The sequence below is a fragment of the Kryptolebias marmoratus genome, linkage group LG24 (assembly GCF_001649575.2).
Source record: "Kryptolebias marmoratus isolate JLee-2015 linkage group LG24, ASM164957v2, whole genome shotgun sequence".
Lineage (NCBI taxonomy): Eukaryota > Metazoa > Chordata > Actinopteri > Cyprinodontiformes > Rivulidae > Kryptolebias > Kryptolebias marmoratus.
Window position 1 is genome coordinate 18,014,350 of NC_051453.1, and position 9,612 is coordinate 18,023,961.

Consider the following 9,612-nt stretch of genomic DNA (forward strand, 5'->3'; position numbering starts at 1 on the left):
TGTAATCATCAAAATTAAACGAAATAAACATTTGAAATATATGAGTTTGTATGTAATGTATGAATATAATATACAAGTTTCACTTTTTAAATGGAATTACTGAAATCAATCTACTTTTTCATGATATTCTAATTTTATGACCAGCACCTGTAGCATTTTTTAACTTTATTTAGAAAGTGTTTTATAAAAGTGTGTTTCTGATTGGAATAATAATCGTGACAAGTAGCTGAAATTTGGCTAGCTATACTTTTATATAGACAGGAGAATGCAGTAATTTTTTAAATGTAAGATCTCAACATCATGGCAAAGCAATAAAAAGGCAAAAAAAAAAGAAAAAAAAAAGTAATGTATGTTTTTTAAATCGCTGGACCGTGAACTTCCTTGTGACAGAACTGGAAGAGTTTCAGTGTTATGTAATTTCTTGCTATTCTAGGTTTGCATAAAAGTTTTCATTCTGAATTTTAAAGAAGACTTTAGATTAATGATGTTGAAAACTTTTAACAAAAGTTTGAAAAATGACATTACAGTGACTTCAACAAAAGATTTTGGGCTTGCCTAATTCAGACCCAGAACGTATTTCCTTTCATTATTTCTATAAGTTTCCCTCATTTGGAAATGTTCACACTCATGTTTGGATTAGGATTGCCAAATAGCCTTTCCGTGTGTTGTTTTTTTTTTTGCCTGAACCTGCAGCTGCGACTCCCACTGTATTATTTCCTAACCTTTAGTCTCTGGCTTCCTTGCAGCTTCTGCACCGGTCAGCAGCAGCGGGATTAGACGCCGTGCCCCCTCCTTGGTGACTCCCCTTACGTGGGAGAAACACAGCTTCGCCGCCATGTCGAGCATCACCATCGACCCCGAGCTCAAGCCCGGGGAGTTTGTCATCAAGAGTCTGTTTGCTGAGTTTGCCGTGCTTGCTGAGAAGAAGATCGAGATGGTGATGGCGGAGCCGCTGGTGAGTCCATGCAGGGGGTGAGGGTGGGGGGTGGAGTTAGAATCAAAACAATGAAGTTCAGCAAATATTTAATGTGCCACGCTGTCCAGAGATAACCTCACTACTTTGTTTAGTTACTCCCAGAACAACTAAAGTATGTGAGGAAGTTTCCAGCAGAGGCACATTTTGTTGTTGTACATGAACATTATGTAACACTCCTGGTTTTGTTCTCTATCCCCCACCCCACCCCACACACACACGTGTTTCTAACAGGAGAAACCCCTGTCCCGATCGCTGCAGCGAGGGGAAGATCCACAGTTTGACCAGGTCAGTCCAATTATAACCCCAAAATACTCTGAACATTTATCCATGATAAGTGTTACAAGGACAATAATCTGTTTGTGTCTTTTTCTGTGGGACAATGAAGTTCAGGTTTAGTTAAAGATTAGTCCAACAACTCTGCTGGATGTTACTGAGGAGGCTGTCTGAACTGTAGTGCTAAGAGTTGTGAAGAAACAGTGAATCAGGGAAAATATACAGCATCGCATAGCACCTTTTAGCAGGGTTGTGCTGCAGTTTGAAGTGTTTTTCCTTATTGTTTGACCTTTGTACTGTAACTGCCATGGAAATATTAGAAAATTGAACAAGATGACTCATACAGAAAAATGAAGCACCTTCATTCAACCAGGGTTACTTTGTTTTAGCCCCTTCATTGTGCAGGGGGAAAAACTGCATTCCATAACAAAAAAAAAGTTAAATTGTAAATGGCTTGCACTTGTATAGCACTTTATCTAGTCCAAGGACCCCAAAGCGCTTCACAGCTACAGTCAGTCATTCACCCATTCATCCACCCATTCACACACTGATGGCGGTAAGCTACATTGCAACCACAGCTGCCCTGGGGCGGGCTGACAGAAGTGAGGCTGCCATTACACCGGCGCCACCGAGCCCTCTGACCACCACCAGTAGACAAGGCAGGTGAAGTGTCTTGCCCAAAGACACAACGGCTGAGATGGATGGAGTCGAACTGGCAACCCTCTGGTTACAGGACGAACCTCTACCTCCTGAGCCACTGCCGCCCTTTAGCATCTAGATGAAATTAAATGAAACTTCATGTGTTGAAAGGTCACGTGACAGTACTGCGATGATGATAATAAATGGAATATGGACAAGTGTTGGCAGTACGACACATGTCCATAGTCATTAGGTGGCAGTCTGGTGTGGAACGGAGTTCTACAGCTGCTGGTCTTTTGCGGGAAGTCTTTCCACAGCTGTTGGAGCTGGATGTCAAGATCTGGCAGACTGACACTGAGTTGGAGTTGACGTCTAACCCAACATATGTTTGATTGGGAATGGATTAGAGGACCTGGAGACCTCGGAGGACCTCAGTATGACACAGGCGGACAAAATGTTTATTGACATGAGCCTTGCGTGAACGGATGCTGCCTTGTTGACAAGCTGTGTGAGTGTGCTCTCTAAGGAGGAGCAAAATATTTGGTGTGTCGGTGACTTCTAATCCCATCTGATGCATCTTCGAGGCATCTTCTGTCTCTGGCAACTTTTTGCACTGTTTTGACTGTCTGTTGGACGCTCCAGCACCTGCCTGATAACGCCATCATTCCACTCATGATGCCCCCCCCCCTTTATGCCCCGTGGTCCATTTTCTACCACAGCAGGTTGTCTCGTTTACATAACCTTTGCTGATCTACATGTGGATCATTCCTTCTGAGGGCTTTTTTTTTCAATCAAACCATTTGTGCAAAAACACTCAAAAAAATTCTCTTGTTCCAGGGAAAAGTCCCTGCAGTTGCCGTGAAGTTATAGTAATGACCAGCTGAAAGAATTGACAACACACACAGGTGTGTGAGTGTAGCAGTCCCACCCTCACAGCTACCCGCTCACCTCTGCGTGTGTACGCAGTATTCGATTGCCCATCTCCACCCAGTCCCCACTCAATGGGCTGTCTGTCCCTCATCTGCAGCTGGTGCAGATCTCTGTACAATGGGCCTGCCTGCTGCTGAATGCTTTGTTCAGCAAAACACAAAGCCAGTGAGGATATGCTATAAATCCAGCTGTCCCCTTTGTGAGTGAGGGAGAGAAAATGGGTGCAAAAGTAAGAGTGTAGAATCGCTGTGTCATCCTCAGCAGTAAATCAGCATCGGGCGCTGGAGTGTATTTGGCCAGCACCATAAGGGCAGAGGGAGGAATTGCATAACTCTTCTGCCCATCATCCATCATCCTCCTCCCTCATTGAGCTGCATTGGCCCCTAAACACACAAACATGCACTTTAATAGTAAACGCCTACTGACCTCACCTCATGTTTTATGCATTGGATAAAAAGCTATTCATGTTGTCTTGTCAAAAGCCTTTTATTTAAATTTTTTTTTTTTTTCATTTTTAGGGTTTGTTTTCTCGTAAACGTATCCGTGCTTTATGACGTTATGGCGATTTATTTTCCTGTCAGGAAAAGCTTGTTGTATAGTTTATGCCAACAATAACAGCGCTTTTACCAGACACGTTGTTGTTTTTCAGTTAATAAGCTCTATGAGCTCAATAGCAGAACACTGTTTGCCCTCCCTGCTGCGCACATTGTTCGACTGGTACAGGCGGCAGAGCGGCACTGAAGACGAGTCTTATGAGTACAGACCTCGCTCAAGTACAAAATCTAAGGGGTGAGATGGTCCTTTTTGTTTTTATTATTTTCATCTGTTTCTGATTTACTCTCGGACATGTTAACTTATTTTTATCGATTGTTACGGGATTGTTTCTCTGCTAAAAAATGCTAAAACCCTTTGATCTCCTTCCTGCTTTGTAGGGATGAACAGCACCGGGATAAAGATTACCTTCTAGAAAGACGGGACTTAGCCATAGATTTTATTTTTTGTTTAGTTTCAGTGGAAGTTCTAAAACAGGTGAGTGGTTTGCTTTTCCTGCTTTCACTGCTTCAGTATCAGAATTGACACTGCCTTTAATAAATAAATACAATCTGTATGCATGGAAATATATATATGTGTGTATAATCAATATAACATACAGGGAGGTTGCTGTAGGTCATATGGATTAGAAAGTACCTCTTTGACCAAATGTTGACATATCTCATGAAACAGCTTCCTAAGTATTTAAAAGTTTGGTGTATTCTTTCAGTAAAAAACTGGGAATCTTTAAGCACCTCACTATTCTATTTGATTACATATCAAATGGCTGCGATGTGATTTATGAAACGATTATCAATGCATTTTGAATACCTTGAAACTGAAATGAATTTGGTTTATTTTTTATGCACACTAATTTATATATTTTCATGCCTAATAGAGTGCACAATAACATGTCAAAATAATAGATGCTGATTTCCTATTGAAAGCGCCTTAGAAAAGCTCACACGATTAGCATCATGTTTATCACTGTATGCACAAATCCAACATTTCCTAGTAATTACTAAATCAGTCATGATCATGGTAGTTATTATTTAGACTTGCACTCATCAGCCACTTTATCAGGTATACTCCTTGCTACTCCAAATATACTCCAAAGGTGCCTGATTGGATTGAGCTCTCATGATTGTGGAGGCCTCTGGAGTTCAGTGAATCCAGACCAGGCAATGGTTTTCCAATCTTTTATTGTCTAATTTTGATGAGCCTGTGAGAACTGTAGCCTCGGTTTTCTGTTTTTAGCTGACCGGAGTGACAACCAGTATGTTCTTCTGCTTCACGGTTGGACGTGTTGTTTTCGGAGATCGGTTTTCTGCAGACCTTGGTTGGAGCGAGTGGTTATTTGACATTCTGTTGCCTTCCTGGAACCAGTCTGCCCATTCTCCTCTGACCTCTTACATTACCAAGGCTTTCATGTCCACACAAATGCCGCTCACTGGATACTTTTCCTTTTTAGGACCAGTCTCTGTAAGCCCTAGAGGTAGTTGTGTGTAAAAAAAAAAAAAAAAAAAAAAAAAAATCCCAGGAGATCAGCAGTTTCTGAAACACTCAGACCAGCCCGTCTGGCACCAACAACCACACCACATTGAAAGTCACTTAAATCTCTTTTTTTTTTCCTCACCCTGATGCTCAGTTTGAACTTCAGCAAGTCGTTCTCACCACATCTACATGCCTGAAGACATTGAGTTGCTGCCGTGTGATTGGCTGATTAGCTATTTGTGTAACAAGCAACTGAGCATGTGAGCCTAATAAAGTGGCTGGTGAGTGTATATTATTTAGGGTTCAGCGAAGAAAAGAGGCACAGCTTTACTGCGACATGTTTCTATTCAAGAAGCTACGGTAACTCTACTAGGACAAACGGCACCATGCTGCAACGTCTCTGCTGACTCTCTTAAAGTGACAGCACATATTAACGTTAACCAGATTGATTTTTGACGTTTGAAAAACAATTCAAGATTTTCGACACCTGCAATGCATTGCCTCTAAAAAAAGATTTTACCTCCCACCCCTAATATATTTTTTTTAGGCTGAGCTGATTTTATTTTGGAGTATGTCATTATTGGTTATTTTGTAATGTTACTGTGGCACATCTGCTGTAAGATCTTAGTGCCCTTGTCATTCCACTGCTGTAGATTTCCTACAGCATGACTTGTCTGGAATAGTTTTTTAACTTAGCTATCAGTGTTCGGTTTACCAGATAATTTAACAACCTGTGCAGCCTGCAGTGTTAATAGAACATGTTTTCCTGCTTGGGTTTGGTAAATAAAAGCCGTGGCAACATACCAACATCCAGCTGAGTGCCTTTCTGAAGTTGAGACAAACCAAAGCTTCGTTTTGAGGTGAAAGCCCTGGAGATCAGAGCTCTGTTGTCCTTGGCTTTCCCTAATGTAATGAATTGTGGCAAAGGAGCAAAAAAAAAAAAAAAACAAAAAAAAAGATGGCCTATTAATGCTTCAAGTAAGACTAATGATTCCATGTTTGCATCACAGATTCCTCTTCATCCAGTGCCAGATGCTTTAGTACATGAAGTTCTAAACTTGGCGTTCAAGCACTTTAAACACAAAGAGGGGTAAGTGGGCATCGATACCCAGACAGAGCAATGACGGTGATAAATAATGCACAACAAAAGTGCTGAATGAATGAATGTATTTTCTCCTTTGGCACTCACACTTCGTGGGTTTGGCTGTTCTGTAAGAAGTCGGTCAGTTTTCTTCTGTGTTACGATCATTACGACACTTTGTTATTCACACAGCAGCTCCCTCTTGTTGAGAAGTGTGTGTCTGCCTGACTTAACCACACTTGAACTTACAGGTACAGTGGCCCCAACACTGGGAATGTGCACATCATCGCAGACCTGTATGCTGAGGTCATAGGAGTGCTTACACAGTCAAAGTGAGTAAGATTGAAAAGAGTTCTCTTAGCTAAAAGCTGGTTAGAATATGATGATTTATCGCATTTCTTCTTTTGGCAACCGCTCCTTATTTGGGGTAATGTATTTATTTATTTATTTTGTGACTGTGGATAAATGTGTGTTTGTGTGGCCACTCAGGTTTCAGTCTGTGAGGAAAAAGTTCATCACAGAGCTGAAGGAGCTCCGGCAGAAAGAGCAGAGTCCTTACGTGGTCCAGAGCATCATCAGCCTCATCATGGGCATGAAGTTCTTCCGCGTCAAAATGTATCCCGTGGAGGATTTTGAGGCTTCTTTCCAGTTCATGCAGGTAACATGTTGCATTTGTCCTGTAGACTTTATCTCTTCAAACTCATCAACTCCTCGTTTAAGTATTTTATTTAGTGTTTTTCAGGTCTATTTGTGGAAGGGGAAACGATGTGTTTTCAAACTTTATTACCTGTTGCATTAAAAGCAAAATGTCTGAAATATGGGTGAACAAACAAGGTATTTTTCACAAAAATAAAAAAAACATCCCAATGATGTCCACTTTGGTTTATACATCAATTTCCACAAATTGAAATTTGTAAGATTTAGATAAAAAAGCTTTTAGTGTGAATTTTTTTGTCCCCTCTCCCCCCCTAAAATATTGACTTAAAGCAGCTGTATTAAAATGTGTAAAACCTTTGCAGATGATTAAAAATATTTATTACCGTATTTTCCGCACTATAAGTCGCACTGTCAGTGGGTGGTCCATATTCAAACCTTTGTCATATATAAGGCACATAGTTGTGCACCTCCCAATTCTTGTAACTTGGCACGGACCGTGCGCACTCCATTCAAAATGGACAATTTCGCTGGTTCTCCTGTATCAGCATTTATATGATCCCTTTCTGAGAGATCACAAAGATAATCAAACGGTTCAAAACTCACAGAAGATGCTGCACTGACGTAAGCGTCAAGTAGAAACGCCTCCACCGCTCGCTCAGGTCTGTGTGCCGTGCGTAGAGCCCTTCACGACTATAACTGAGCCTTAATGCTGCAAGCGGTGCAGCTTTGTAGTTTAACCAAAGTTGTACTAAAACATTACGACTTCTTACATATATAAGGTGCTCCGGATTACAAGGCGCACTGTTTTTTGAGAAAATTGAAGGCTTTTAGGTGCGCCTTATAGTCCGGAACATACGGTACTATATTATTATATCATTAATCTCCGCCCAGACTGTCTCTGTTTGTGTTTTCTCCATATTCTTCTTTTCATACATTCCTTTGGTCTCTTTTTGTCAGGAGTGTGCTCAGTATTTCCTCGAAGTCAAGGACAAAGACATAAAGCACGCTTTAGCCGGCCTTTTTGTTGAGATCCTCATCCCTGTTGCAGCTGTGAGTGAATGTCCAAAGCGTCGTCCTCCGTTTTTCCCGTTTTCTGCACCTGACAGATGAATGTCACGCTGCTGGTTTTACGCTGAAGGGTTATCGTTTCGTTCTTTGTCAGGCGGTGAAAAATGAAGTCAACGTGCCGTGCCTGAAAACGTTTGTGGAGATGCTCTACCAGACAACGTTTGACCTCAGCTCCAGAAAGAAACACTCTTTGGTAATGGAGATGTTTTGGTTTTAGATGTTAAAGGAACTGGACATAAGGAGAATTCAGACATGGTTAACAACAACCCCCCCGTGCTTGTTTTTCCCGACTCCACTGCTGTTTCTCCTCCCCAGGCTCTCTATCCCCTGGTAACATGTCTGCTGTGTGTAAGTCAGAAACAGTTCTTTCTCAACAACTGGCACATCTTCCTCCAGAACTGCCTCTCACATCTAAAGGTACAAACAAAAACTTTTACACCCCAGAAAACATGCACTCTGTCGCTATAAACAGTGAAAACTTCAAGTAGATTTAAAAACTAAACTCCATGTTTAGGTCAGTTTATCTTATGACACTTGTTTTAATGTAACAATATTATTCTGTTTGAAAAGTGACCTTTATTGAACTGATTTTTAAGCTCATTTTCACTTATTTATTAATGTTATTATGTGAAACCGTCAGCAAATGATTTTGTCCAAGCAAATTGATTATTGCTTGAAGAAATTGTCGTTAATTTCAAAGGGTGTGTTTTGTTTTTCTGTCTGAACTCCATATTGTACTCTCCTCTTCATTTTCAACAAATAAGATCCGGAGAAGAATAGCACTTGATTTATTTTGAAGAAAAAAAAACCAAAACAAAATCAGTAAAATAAATTTGTAAATGTGACCGATTCTGGCAAAATGGGTCTTAAGGAGGGATTTTTTTTTTTTTTTTTCATTTAGAGTTGTTATTTTCAAATTTTCCATCTTAAAAGCTTGAAAATGATATATAGTTTGGTGACGTTTGATGATCTATAACCTAGCTAGCAAGAAGCGAGTTTTGTTAACACAAGTACCGGTTTAAAAACAGTTTTTTTTTTTGGTTTAAAAAAAGTGGTTCCCAAAGATTTTCTTCTGAGCCCACCCCCTCTATTGATTAAAATAAATTTGATTTGAGTTGAAAGGCTTAATTTTGAAGACATGCTTGTTAGAAAACCTATATTTAAAGGTAGATTAGGAAGATATTATGCTATTTAAGTTAGTCGCATTGTTTTTTTTGTTTTTTTTTTCGCAAATGTCAGTTACAGCAAATATCCAAATTTTCACTTTCCTTTGCCGCCTGTGCTCATTAAGACTCATTTTGCTAGAACGGGTCACAAATTACTCTCAAAATGAAATAATGAAAACACACGCACTGAACGAGGTGCCGCTAAAACGATGTGAGCTCAGCTTCGTAGATATCCTACAGCCGAGCCGCGGCGTTCGTATCATCACGTCTCAAAGTGCTGCTTCCTCTCCGGCCTGTTATTGACTCCTCGTAAACCAATTACATCAGATCAAGCCTCTCTTCCTCCTGTTCCTGACCATCCAACCCAGAGACTGATTGACCAAATCACTGACTGACAGACTCAATGAGCCTCTCGATCACCTCTCCTGGATACCATTTGATCCTGCGGTGGAATCACTGATTTTGACCAATTACCTCGGTGTATCTACTGCAGCTTTCTCACTATGGATTATCTGTATCTGAAATCAATAATTATCTCGAGGGTTGATTCTTTGCAGTGATTCTGTGGCTTTGACTGAGGTTGCAGTGATGATTTTGGCACCCTCCAGCTCCTCGTCCGCTCAGTGATTTTTAACTTTGTGGGTGCTTTAAAAAAAAAAAAAAAACTACTTTAGAAGGGCTGTAATTGGCGTATTACATCTGCGTAAAATTTACTGCAGTACAAGTTAAAAGGAGATGTGGTTATTTGTTATCTCCAAAATAGAATGTGGTCAACATTGGTGTGACCCCCCCCCCCC

General features: G+C 40.6%; 1 protein-coding gene across 11 annotated transcripts in view; it reads left to right on the forward strand.

Moving 5' to 3' along the window:
• Positions 1–9,612, forward strand: part of fryl (furry homolog, like) — a 78,586-nt gene that overhangs the window by 32,955 nt on the left and 36,019 nt on the right. For all 11 annotated transcript variants that reach the window (XM_037974208.1, XM_037974209.1, XM_017423436.3 and 8 more), the window contains 10 exons: positions 747–955; positions 1,208–1,261; positions 3,468–3,607; positions 3,751–3,847; positions 5,854–5,933; positions 6,176–6,256; positions 6,414–6,582; positions 7,539–7,631; positions 7,744–7,842; positions 7,965–8,066. In XM_037974208.1, coding sequence (XP_037830136.1) covers positions 836–955; positions 1,208–1,261; positions 3,468–3,607; positions 3,751–3,847; positions 5,854–5,933; positions 6,176–6,256; positions 6,414–6,582; positions 7,539–7,631; positions 7,744–7,842; positions 7,965–8,066 — 1,035 coding nt within the window. In that variant the 5' untranslated portion in view covers positions 747–835. The remainder of the gene's footprint in view (positions 1–746; positions 956–1,207; positions 1,262–3,467; positions 3,608–3,750; positions 3,848–5,853; positions 5,934–6,175; positions 6,257–6,413; positions 6,583–7,538; positions 7,632–7,743; positions 7,843–7,964; positions 8,067–9,612) is intronic.